The following is a 12,691-nucleotide window of genomic DNA, read 5'->3' as shown; positions in this document are numbered from 1 at the left end:
GAGTGGCTGAATCACTCAGACAGAGAGTCAACATGGACATGAAAGGCTGAATGGCCTCCAGTGCTGATATGAAGTTAAGACTGCTTTGCCATGGGGTATCAGGAAGTGTCTCACTGATTTTAAGTGATCAAAGCAAAACTGGGCATTCCAGGGTGGGGATTGCAATAATTCTAGGAATCTTTAAGAGACTGTTGGCAAGGGCACTAAACTCAATGTTGGCAAGAAGCCAGATGTCACTTGTGTGTTATACACTCAGATGCCAAGTCAACTTTAAAACGGAGGAGATGAGCTGGGTTGCAACACGTGATCTTAATTTGTCTCAAAATACAGACGAATGTTGTGGTTCCCTGTGTGTCCCTACCTCTGAATCAGAAGGTCTCAGTTCTGGAAATTAGTCACAACAGGTCCCAGCAAGTCGGTTTCAAAATGTCCCTGCCTGGGTTCCAAATCCCATCTGCTCCAGAAATGTATCATCTGAGTAAGGTTTTAAAATACACGGTTGCAGGAGTTCAGATGGCTAATAAAATAAACCACTTTGGAACTATGAATCCAGCCTTCATTGCAGCAGCCTATACAGTACATCACCAACTTGCAACTCCAGAATTTTCTCTACCCGAGCTCCATTTATCTTCGACAACCCTCCCTCTGTGCTGCAGGAAGCAATGATCTCGGTAATGATTCTCAGCTCCGTTCACAGCTGTTTTCACCTCACCTCCTCTTAGACACTTGCCTTATATACCAAAATAAATTTGTTACAGCATATCTTTTTGCATCCTGCACTCCAAGAATCTCGAAATAAATTGCTTCACGCTGTGCGTTGTCGGTTTTTGAACTCTCTGGTGTGTTACTGAAATACTTCACGTGCTAATTGCGGTCACCTCTGACATCACTTGAGTGAACAAAAACCCTCTTCCTTGTTCTCTCTTTGGGTAGGTTGCTGTCAACAGGAGCGTTCGAGCAGGGAAATCGAATCTCGTTAGAGGTTGTAATTTTTAGACCAAAAAAGAGGGAAAAAATCTGAGCCAAAGATCTCATCATTGCAGCAGCACTGACCAGAGAGAGGGTCGCATCAGCTTCACCAGGGAGTTTCATATTTCTTTTCGTTCCTGTTCTTAATGACTCGACTGCGCTTTAAGGATGCTTTCTGGGTGAGTATCTTTCACGTTAAGTGAGGCTCTTTGTGCACAAGTTAACAAGGGACCAATTTTAGATCAGTTATTTTATTCCTTTAAATTTCGTTTCAGACAAAATCAAAACGTTCTAACTTGTAACGTGAGGTAATTTGGGCGTGTTAACATCGGGATTGGGTGGACTCTCGTTCACCGGTTTAGTAAAGCCAATATTTAACACTGAAAATTTAATACCTCTCAAGGGTTCAGTTCACCCTTGCACCGTTAAACAAAGTATCATCATTTCTGGTGCACTGAATCACTTTTTTTAAATTTGCGTATCTAGTTTCTGAGATCACAACCTTGTATTGTTAATGTTGCAAACTGTTATTGACACACACACTCTGGGTAATCAATAGCCAAGGTCAGTTGATTCCGAGTGAAACTGAACCCTTGGGTTAGTGAATTGTAAACTTCACTCTGGCTCCCACTACACGTTTAGAAATATCACTTGCTCATCTGTGCATCGAGTATAACCCTCTGCATGTGCCCACTGAGTCTCCTGGGAGCAGTTATGTCGTGTGACTCCAATTTGGGCACGTGGGTAATCAGAAGTGTTGGTCCTTTTGCATAAATGCAGCTCACCCCCCACCTCCCAGTATTGGCCAATGGTGACTGTGTGAGAGAGAATGCATGCAGTCACTAAATGGTGGGAGCCATCTTTTTTTGCCTTTTAATCGCTCAAGAGTAATGTGGGTGTTTTGGTGGTTGGGCCAGCATGTATTACCCACCCCTACCTGCCCTGGAGAATGTAAGGAGCTGCCTTGGACCACTGCTGTCCTTGGGATGTGGGGGTGCTTATGATGCAGTTAGGAAGAGAGTTCCAGGAATTCTGAGCCAGTGACAGTGAAGGAGCAATGGTTATAGTTCTAAGTCAGATGGTGTGTGGCTTAGAGATTGAACTTGCTTTAAAGATGCGATGCTACTGAGCCACACATACAATTTAACCTCGTGGAATGGTCAGTACAAGCCAAGGTTTTGAGGCTGCCAAGTGTGTGTGTGTGTGTGTAAAATATTGTTGCATTCAACTGAGCAAAGCTTATTCCAGAGCCCTGACCTTTAACATCGAGGTGGACGAGGGCAGCAGATTCCAAGGGAACACCACCCCCTACAAGCTCCCCTCTAAGCTATCCACCTGGCTTGGAAATATATCACTGTTCCTTCACTGTCACTGGGCCAAAAACCTGGATCTCCCTTCCTGAGAGCACTAGGGGTGTCCTTGCATCAAATGGACATTAGTGATTCAAGAAGGCAGTTCACCTTCACCTTCTCCAGGGCAATTGGAGATGGGCAATAAATGCTGGCCAGCAACACACACTTTCCAAGAGTGGATTTAAAATAAACACCATCTTCATACTCTTTCTTAAAAAAAAAAAGAGGATGCTGATCAAACAAAAAAAAATTGATCAAGATTAGCACTAATGTGAATTGGGTTCTGTTTTGTACTGATACTGACGGATGTTAAAATTGAACTGTAGAGAGAGACTTCTTTTTGTGTAAAGAGTTTCACTGTGCTGTGCTCCTGTGTCTGATCAGATTCTAATTCTGGATTTGGGGTACGTTTACACTAGAACCTTGCTGTACCAACACCACATTTATGGTTCCAATGAACCCAAAGGGTGAAGCAAATATTTAAAATCCACCTAAATATGCAGTTTTTTTAAGGACAAAGATGTGAACCATTTGGAACACTTATTCTGTAGTGTTTTATTATTCAGATGCTTCACCTGATCGCATGTCAGCAGTCTGTTCACTGTGGTGTTAGATTTATCAAGGAAATTGTCACAATGCCATCTTCTCCCTCAAGTTAATGTTGCTGGACCTGGAATCCAGATGCTCAGAAGATGCCCTGGGGTTGGAGTTCAAATACCAGCACAGTAGCTGCTGAACATTTTAAAATCAACAAATATAGCTGGATGTAAAGTTGATCGCCAATAATGGTGACCTTGAAACTGTCATTGATCATTGTAAAGGTCGAATGGGTTTACTCATGCCTTTAAGGGAAGGCAATCATCCTTACCTAGGTAAAAACAATGACTGCAGATGCTGAAAACCAAATACTGGATTAGTGGTGCTGGAAGAGCACAGCAGTTCAGGCAGCATCCAATGAGCAGCGAAATCGACGTTTCGGGCAAAAGCCCTTCATGAAGCTGCCTGAACTGCTGTGCTCTTCCAGCACCACTAATCCAGTAATCATCCTTACCTGGCTACTCTAAATACAATTCCAGACCCGCAGCAATTTGGTTGACTTTTCACTGCCCTTTGGAATTACCTTAAATATCTGGTTGGCTCAAGGGGCCAAAAATACCAGTAATATCCACTTTCAAACAGTTAAATTGTAGCAGAACCTCTCCACTTGTATATTCTGTGCCTTACTAGTAAAGTATTCCACATGCATTTTTAACCATCTATCCACCTACCTTCAAGGATCTACGAGCACCTAACTACGTCTTCTACACTTCACAGAATCCTTTTTGATTGGCTGTTTCTTGCTTTGTCTGCCTCCATCCCCAATTACCTCACCATTGATTTCCATTTCTTTGGCCCAATTGACTCCTATCGATAACTTCTTGCAGTATATAGCTTTCCACTTACTATCAACCATGTGCCCAAATTTATTTTTGTACCATCTATGAATGTTTTAACCATGTCACCTATGATTTAGCCCTTCCAAACTTGCATTGTCCTTCTATGTGGTAAAAATCTCATGAGGCATGGGACCACTACAATTTGCGAGTTTCCTTTTAAAGACATGTAACATTTTTTTTGACTTGGAACTCTATTACTGCACCTTCGCTGTCATTGGGCCAATATCCTGGAACACCTCTCTTAACAGCACCATAGATATACCTACAACCCATTTACTACAGATCATCAAAAAGATGACTCCCCAAAACCTCCAGGAAATTAGGGATGGTTAATTGTTTTTCTTTCTTTTCTTTTTTTTTCTTTTGTGTGCACACACATTCACACTGATCCAATTCTCAAAAGGGGGAAAACACCCAAGTGGCCAGTGAGAAGCACTGCCCTTCACATCAAAGGGCAATGCTGTGTAGCTCTGGTTTGTTTTTCTTTTTTTTTGTGTGTGCGCAGGTGTGGACACTCCTGTTTTTTTTTCTGTTTTTAATTTAACCCCCACACTACCGCCTAACTGCGGTAGTGCTTATTTTTTCCCCAGCACCTATGGTGTGTGTGTGTGTGGGTGTGAGACACAGTGAGAGACACAAGGTGTACAAATCTTTATTCAATTTCCACCACCAGGAAGCTAGGAAAACACCCGGGTGGCCAGTGACAAGCAGTGCCCTTTACATCAAAGGGAAATGTTGCGTGATCAAAATAGTGAAGGGGAGGGTAGGGACTAAATCAAAATAGAGTTGGACGGGGAAATAATGCACTCCACTCCCTGCGGCGCCCACCTCTCCCTGAACAACTCCAGGGTGTTGGTGGACACCGCGTGCTCCTTCTCCAAGGACACCCGGGCCCTAACGTAACCCCGGAAGAATGGCAGGCAGTCAGTAAAAAATAAGATTTGAACCCACAATCTCCGGTTTAGGAAGTTAGTGCCTTACCCATGAAGTCACTGGGGCTGCAAAGGGATGGTTAATAAGTGCTGTCTGGTTAACGATGCACACAGTCTGTGAATTAATTTAAAAAGGATCTTGATCATTTTGTGTAACAAACCCAGTCCTGAGGCCTGCATAATCCAACTGGAAACAGCCTTCCTGTGACTAAAACACCTTTGCTTTCTGCTGCAGTGCCAACTTTGAATCCAACATGTTGTTTTCCTTTCTTTCCATCATTTTTCCTTCTTTCCATCATTAGCTACTTTTTTTCAAAAGCTTTCATAACATTTATACTACATAAGATGCACAACCCCCATTGACTCTCTTTGTTACCACCATTTTTAAACAAAACAATTGGTAAAAGTCTCCAGACCACACCTTTTCTTTCTCAAATCCATGCTTGATTGATTTGTGTTTTTTCTAAATGGCTATCAACACTGTCCCTCAGGACTTTTTCCAGTAGCATACACAACGCTGAGATGAGATTGCTTGCTTGTAATTACACAGTCTGTCCCTATTTTTTTTAAATCATAGCCTTCCAAGACCCTCTCTATAGTTAGAGAGGATTAGAAAATGATGGTCAGAGTCTCAGCTATTTCTTCCGTTAATTCTCTTAATAGTTGCCATCATCCTGGCCTTGGAAATTCAAAGATGCGAAGCCCTTTCGTGTCTTCCATCATGTTTACCCCAACCAATATATACATCTACCTTTTTTTAAATGATTGGAGGTACCAGTGTTGGACTGGGGTGTACAAAATTAAAAATCATGCAACACCAGGTTATAGACAAACAGGTTTATTTGGAAGCACTAGCTTTCGGAGCACTGCTCCTTCATCAAGTAGTGTGTGAATTGTGCCACCACACTCCTTGCTTAATGAAGACAAGCACAAAAGGACAGTATTTTGTTCTCCTCCAGAACTAGACTGGGTGGTGGGGGCTTCATTAATCAGTCAGGATGAAGGTTCTATTGTCCCCAAACCATGTCCCCTGCCACCCTCCCCCTCTGATTTAGTGCAGGGTAGATGGGCTTAAAGCTCACCTTGTCTGGAAACCATTTGAGACCCTTAAGGACCTCATACCACCATTTCTGGTATTCCATCAGCAGTGGGCAGAGGGACAATACGATACAGGCAAACCAGTGAAGACCCCTAAACAGAAATCTACCCACACACAGGTACTCCCTGTTTGGTACCAATGACCCTACCCCTTCCTCTTGAGGTTCCATTGCTAATTCCTCTTCTCTCTGAACCTCATCAAAAATTGCTCCTTGAGGTTTCCAGAATTAGGGGGCATAGTATTACATTACTTAGTGTGGAAACAGGCCCTTTGGCCCAACAAGTCCACACCGACCCGCCGAAGAGCAACCCACCCAGACCCATTCCCCTACATTTACCCCTTAACCTAACACTATGGGCAATTTAGCATAGCCAATTCACCTAACCTGCACATTTTTGGACTGTGGGAGGAAACCGGAGCACCCAGAGGAAACCCACGCAGACACTGGGAGGATGTGCAAACTCCACACAGTCACCTGAGGCAGGAACTGAACCCGGGTCTCTGGCGCTGTGAGGCAGCAGTGCTAGCCACTGTGCCAGATTGTTCAGGAGGGTTGTTAGGAAGCCCTTCTGCACACAGAGGGTGGTAGACGTTTGGAATTCTTTGACAAAGAGCAGTCGATGCTGTATCAGTGATAATGTTAAATTTGAGATTTTTTTTCTGTTAAGTAAAGGTATTAAGGGATATGGACCAAAGGCTATGAAGTTAGGCCACAGATCAGCCATGATCTAATTGACTGATGGAACAGGCTTGAAGGGCTGAATGGCCTACTCCTGTTCCTAGGAGAAAGTGATGACTGAAGATGCTGGCAATCAGAGTTGAGAATGTGGTGCTGGAAAAGTATGGCAGGTCAGGCAGCATCCAAGGGACAGGAGAATCGATGTTTTGGGCATAAGCCCTTCATAAAGAACGTTCCTGGGAGATCTGCTAGCCCCTGGTTGGCTTGAGATCTCAGAAATGGGGTATCCACTCACTCACTAAGGAGTTGGAAGCTCTGGTGGCAGGTTTCTGCTGCATGTTAGGCATTTGCTTCCATAGGGGTGTCACTGATTATTGTGTCAGAGGTCAGGACCCCTGCAGCCTCTATTACGTTCTTTCCAAAATATTTGTTAAGAACCATGCTCATGTTTTCGTCCCCTCAAATTACTATGTTTCCTTTCTCCAATAGGCACTATTCCCATAGTTATCTTGTTGCATTTTGTTCCTTTTTATAATTTCATCTCAGCTGTCCGCCCTTCACTGGAATTTCTGCAATCTTGAGTTCTCTGGGCCTGACAGAAGCTCCCCTTTTATTGCCTTCCTAACTTTAAATGAAATTCCGAAGCCTCTCTATCTATCTTCTCGTTTTGAACTCTGTATCTTGTCCTTAAGTGCCTCTCACTGCAATGACACTGCAAGTTCCTTCAAGTTACTCTTTTTTTCCAGTCTGCTTTTGCTAAATCATGTATCTTACTTGATAAAATTGGCTTACACACACACCTTAATTTTCTTTTGAATTGCTAGTCCATCTTATCCATTTCAACAGTAAATCTAGCTGACGCATCATGATGATGAGAGCTGTTCAACCATCTGCCCAACTTTGCATCCTAAAACAAGGCCAGAAAATGTTCTATCTCTTATTGGACTTGCAATGTACGTGTTAGCTTAAAAGAAAATCACCTGAATGCATATTAAGAATTCTGGCCTCTTATTTTTGCGTTTAATTTTATCTGATTGGTATTAAGGGTAATTGAACCCCCTACTTTAATCAATTTTTCTTTTCAAGGCTGAAAACTCAAATTTCCTTTGTATCCCTTCATGGTGATCTCTTGATCTTGGTGCAAAAGATGCAAGCCTTTTTATCTAATCAGATAAAAGGTGGGAATCTGGAATTGATAAATGGCATGTTTTAAGTTTGTTTTAAAAAAATATATATATTACACACGATGTGGGTGTTGTTGGCAAAAATAACATTTATTACCCTTGAACCAACCTTCCCCATGAGAGTGGATTCCTGGGAATGTGTTTGAGGGGATTAATCTAGACCAATGGCAGGAGAGGCCAGACCCAAGTAGGAAAGTGAGATTTCCTTTGTAAAGAATATTAGTTGAACCAAGTTGTGTTTTTTTTAAAAGGCAGTTTGGTAATTTCATAATCCTCATTACTTTAACCTGTGTTTCTTACAAATCTATTAAGTGAATTTAAAATTGCAGGATTTTATGTCCAGATCTCTGGATTGCTAGACCTGTGATAGGTTAAAATTTTAAAATTGAATCCTGAGATGTGGATGTAAATGGCCAGGCCAGCATTTATTGCACACCCCTCATTATCCAGGAGAAGTTAATGGTGAGCTGCCTTTTTGAACTGCTGCAGTCCATAAGATGTCGGGACACCCACAGTGCTGTTAGGCAGGGAGATCTGGGGAATTTAACCCAGCAGAGAGGGAAATCACTGGCCAACCCAGGAGCAGCACTCTGACACATGAGTGAAGCATAGTGGGCCCCTCCATACCCTATTGGGCCTTGATGTAAGCTCCTGTCTTAGGTCCTGGTTCCAAGGCAGGATGATGTGCAGCTTGGAGGATAACCTCCAGGTGTTTGGTGCTCCCCTATATCTGCAGCTGCTGTCGATCTCCAGAGTTAGAGGTTGTGGGTTTGGAAAGTTGTGTTATAGGGGTCTGGGTGAGCTGCTGCTGTGTACCTTTCAGATGGTATGCACTGCTGTCAGTGGTGGCACTCCAAATTGTTGAACATGAGCACAATCTGAAAATCCTTTTATTCAATTTATCAATTTTCCAGGTCTGGGCTCTAACTTGTCAAAAGTCAAACATGTTTTCATTTGTGTCAAAATAGGTTTGGAAAGTATTAAATTATGTGGGGAAGATTGGAATTGAGCATGTTTATGTAAGTATATAGCTCTGCTCTGCTAGAGCAAATCCAACAAGACATGAAAAGGGCATGGCCATTGTGGGTGGAGGAGGGCTTCCTCAAAATGGAGGTCAACAGTCATGCTCTGAAGTTGTTGAAGTCAATATTGAATCCTAGAACTCATTTTCTAGACACGTTTCCACCTTTCTCATACATCATGTCCGCCCATTTTGCATCTCTATCCCTCCTCCACAACCATCTGCATTCCCTTTGCCTTTTGCTCTGGGTACCCTCCCCATCTATTCCACTTACTACTCCTCCCCCGCTATCAACAACATAGAAAATACCATTTTCCAGTTCTGACAGAGTCACATCACACCCAACATTAACTCTGTTTATCTGTCCAGAGATGCAGCGTTTCACCAGCATTTCTTATGTTAATTTAACACTTCACTAATGATATAAAATCAAACAAATGTTAGAGGGGCAAAGAAAATCTGATAATCCTGACTTTCAGAGTAAAATGCCAGAATACACAGGTCAGTCTATGTACAAAAAAGGTATTCTTTCTAATATGACCTTCAGGTCTGCAGAAGATATCCACCTTAGAACATAGCTTAGAACTGTACAGCACAGGAACGGGGCCCTTCAGGCCATGATGTTGTGCCGAAAATGACACCAAATTAAACTAATCCCTTCTGCCTGCCCTTGGTCCATATCCCTCCATTCCTTGCATTTTCATGTGCTTTATCTAAAAGTCCCTTAAATGCCCCTAACGTAACTGCCTCCACCACCACCCTGGCAGCAGGCTGCAGATTCCTATCGCTGTTTTCATTTTTAAAAAAAACCTTGCCCCTCATAGTTTCCTTTTGAACTCTTTCCACCCCCACCACCGCCGCCACCACCACCACCTTAAATGTGTGCCCTGAGCATTAGACATTTCAACTCTGGATTGGAAAAAAAATTAAGACTCCGAGATCATCAAATAAGGTTTTTTCCCCCAATACTGATTAGCATGTGGTGCATTTTCGGAAGTTTCTGGTTTGTTAAATGTTAATACTTACCAAAGCAAAGTGCTGCAAATGTTGGAAATCATCAATGAAAACAAAACTATTGAATGTACCCGACAGATCTCTCTCTGCATGCAGATGCAACCAGAGATCATTAACTCTCAATCTCTCCCTGAAACTGAGAGACTTGCTGAGCCTCTTTGTTTTTAATTCATCTGTACCCTTTTTTAAGTTTAAATTCCTGTATGATTTCAATATTTAAGTATACTAAGAAAATTAGAATAGTGCATGTGAAGGGGAGATAATTTTAAAAAGAGGGTTAAGAGAACACAAATTGCTCAGTTTTGATAGGATGTTGATTCCTGAGGCAACTGAGAGACTTCAATAGAGATAGGCACGATCTTAAGGGAATTTGATTAATGCAGTTTAAAAATAGTGAAATAATTATAGCACCATTACTTTATCACATTTATCAAGCTCACTAATCTTCAAGCAAACTTTACAGTGCTTCATTTAACATTTGACTCTACAATGCCATTAATTAGTGATGATTTGGAGATGCTGGTGTTGGACTGGGGTGTACAAAGTTAACAATCACACAATACCAGGTTATAGTCCAACAGGTTTATTTGGAAGCATTAGCTTTCAGAGCACTGCTCCTTCATCCACCTGATGAAGGAACAGCGCTCCGAAAGCTATTGCTTCCAAATAAACCTGTTGGATTATAACCTGGTGTCATGTGATTTTTGAATTAATTAGTGACACCTTTTGACTCTGAATTAGAACATTTATAGATATGATGCACACTCTAGAAGCTGAGCATTAATATCCAGTGTAATTTAGGCTAACATTATTGGAGTTATAGCATGTATATTGTTGTTCGCAAGGTCAGTGGATATTACAAATTACTGGCTGCTTGTGGATTCTGGTTGCATGTATTTGTGTGTTTACAGGGCAAGGCTTCAAAAGTGATTCTGTCAATAAGGCAGTTTGTAATGGCCCTGAGATGTGATGAATGAATAAGGTTCAATCTTAACGTATGGTGACGTGAGCTTTTTTTCCTCGTAAAAACGTATATAGCAAACATGGAACAGGATAAGGAGTTGGCTGATCAACCACATTCATGTCGAATGGGGAAGCAGGTTCAAAAGGTCGGAATCATAGAATCAGAATGGCCGACTCCTGTCTCTATTTGTCTATGTCTTTATGAAGCTTATTGGCCAGATCTAGAGGTCAGGTCTTCAGGATGTTAAAAAGGGATAGAATACAAACATCCTGCGGATACTTTAGCAGAAAAGCTTCTAGCCTGTGGGCTGGATTCGCACTGTTGGCTCAATGACTAAAGTCATCAGAATAAAGTCAACAATGTGGGTTACATCCTGCACTAGCTGTGCTACAGCTGGGAAAGCTCTGCACCTTGTGGAGTGGTCACCTCACAATGTCTGATGAGCCACCTCCCAGATACTAAACTAAAGCCACTAGTTATCTCCTCAGGTGGTGTAAAAGATCTTATGGAATTATGTTTAAAAGCAGGGGAGTTCTCCCCAGTGTCCTGGTCCTTATTTATAACCTCAACTAACATCACTAGCAACCAATGGTATGGTCATTATCATTTCTATATTTGTGAGAGCTTTGAGTATGAGTGGACTGCTGTGTTTTTGGCACCCCAACATTGACTACATTTTAATCACACTTCTTTGGCTGTGAAGCACATTTTATAACCTTGGATCAAAACTGACAAAATGTACTCGGTGTATGGATGATTAGTATCGAAACAGAAAATTTGAAGCTGTGGGGCAGCTATGATTTTAAATTAACAACATTGTTGAAGTTGAACAAACTGAAGAAAGATTTGTCATCTATAACATGCCCTTGCTCTACCCACCCTTAACTGTTAACTTGTGAAAATGTTCCATGCACCAGCATTATCATCTGTTCTAGAAGTTGCAGTCACTGCATTAGATGCTAGGTTAGTAATACATGCAGTTATACCCAGTCAAGAGACGAGAAAGTTATGTTGCCTGCCTGGTGCCAGGTCCGAAACTGGAGAGAATCCAGTCATTGTAGTCCAAGCATCAATGACATAGAAACGACTTTTTAAAAAAAAAAGTTCTGCTGGGAGGTGTACAAGCAGACCAGAAATAAATTACAAAAGCATAGCTTCAGAGGTAATAATCTGATGACCTGAGCCATCATCTTCCAGCAAGGGCAATTAGGGACAGGCTTTGCCAGTGACACCCACATCCCATGAATTACTGTATGCACTGGTGTAAAAGCCGACTGTCTATTTTTAGCCAAAAAGTTTCCATATACCTCGTGTAAAAGTCAACCCTAGTTCTTCACAGATAACAGATCAATATTTGAGATTCAAGGTATTATCTTGCACATAAATGTTACGATGTGGAAATGAATTTCCTTTTTTTTTGTGCTATTGTGCTTTGATGTACAATTCACACCAATTTAGAGTGAAATTTGAAGATGCATCAGGTCAGAGTCAGGTGACAACCTCCCTTTGAATTAAAATTAGAATCCAAATCCCTACAGTGCAGCTCAGCTGAGCTCAGCTTCCCAGAAGCACTCATGGAATACACTCTTATACCTAGTAGAGGTTCTGAAATTATGTAAAAATGCCCTCCAGAACAAAAAAATAGATACAGCAGTGTTTAAACTGAAAGTTATTGAAGTTGCAGAGAAGACAAATAAACTGTGTAGCAGCAAGAGAATTGTATACTTGGGAGAAACTTGAGAGAGATAGATATCAAACCAACTTCAGACAATGCTAAACAGAGTGTGTGCCGGAGGTAAACTTAGCAAGTGGCCACAATCAGAAAAAAAGTGTTTCTGAGTTGGTACTTGAAAATCGTCAAGATGTAAAATGTGTTAGTCGTGAAGCCATCCGAATCCACGTACAAAACGAATCAAAGAAGGATGGAATTTTTGGATTTTAAAGCAAGTGCTGGCTGGTGCCTAAACATCGTGAGAAGCCATGACTTAGTTCTCTGCCAAAGCACTCAGCTTGCACAAAAGCTGCCTGTGAATTAAAAGAT

The 12,691-nt window shown here is 41.7% G+C and overlaps 1 protein-coding gene across 3 annotated transcripts in view; it reads left to right on the top strand.

Moving 5' to 3' along the window:
* The first annotated feature begins 867 nt into the window (after positions 1-867).
* LOC140458418 (proline-serine-threonine phosphatase-interacting protein 1-like) overlaps positions 868-12,691 on the top strand; it is a 105,075-nt gene continuing 93,251 nt past the window's right edge. For 2 of the 3 annotated variants that reach the window (XM_072552950.1, XM_072552949.1), the window contains exon 1: positions 869-1,148. In XM_072552950.1, the coding sequence (XP_072409051.1) occupies positions 1,116-1,148 (33 nt within the window). In that variant the 5' untranslated portion in view covers positions 869-1,115. Of the gene's footprint in view, positions 1,149-12,691 lie in introns of all 3 variants that reach the window. The other variant, XM_072552948.1, reaches the window with a different exon arrangement.

Source organism: Chiloscyllium punctatum, chromosome 33, assembly GCF_047496795.1.
Source record: "Chiloscyllium punctatum isolate Juve2018m chromosome 33, sChiPun1.3, whole genome shotgun sequence".
Lineage (NCBI taxonomy): Eukaryota > Metazoa > Chordata > Chondrichthyes > Orectolobiformes > Hemiscylliidae > Chiloscyllium > Chiloscyllium punctatum.
Note: the sequence above shows the minus strand (reverse complement) of the source record. Positions and strands in the feature narration are given on the sequence as shown.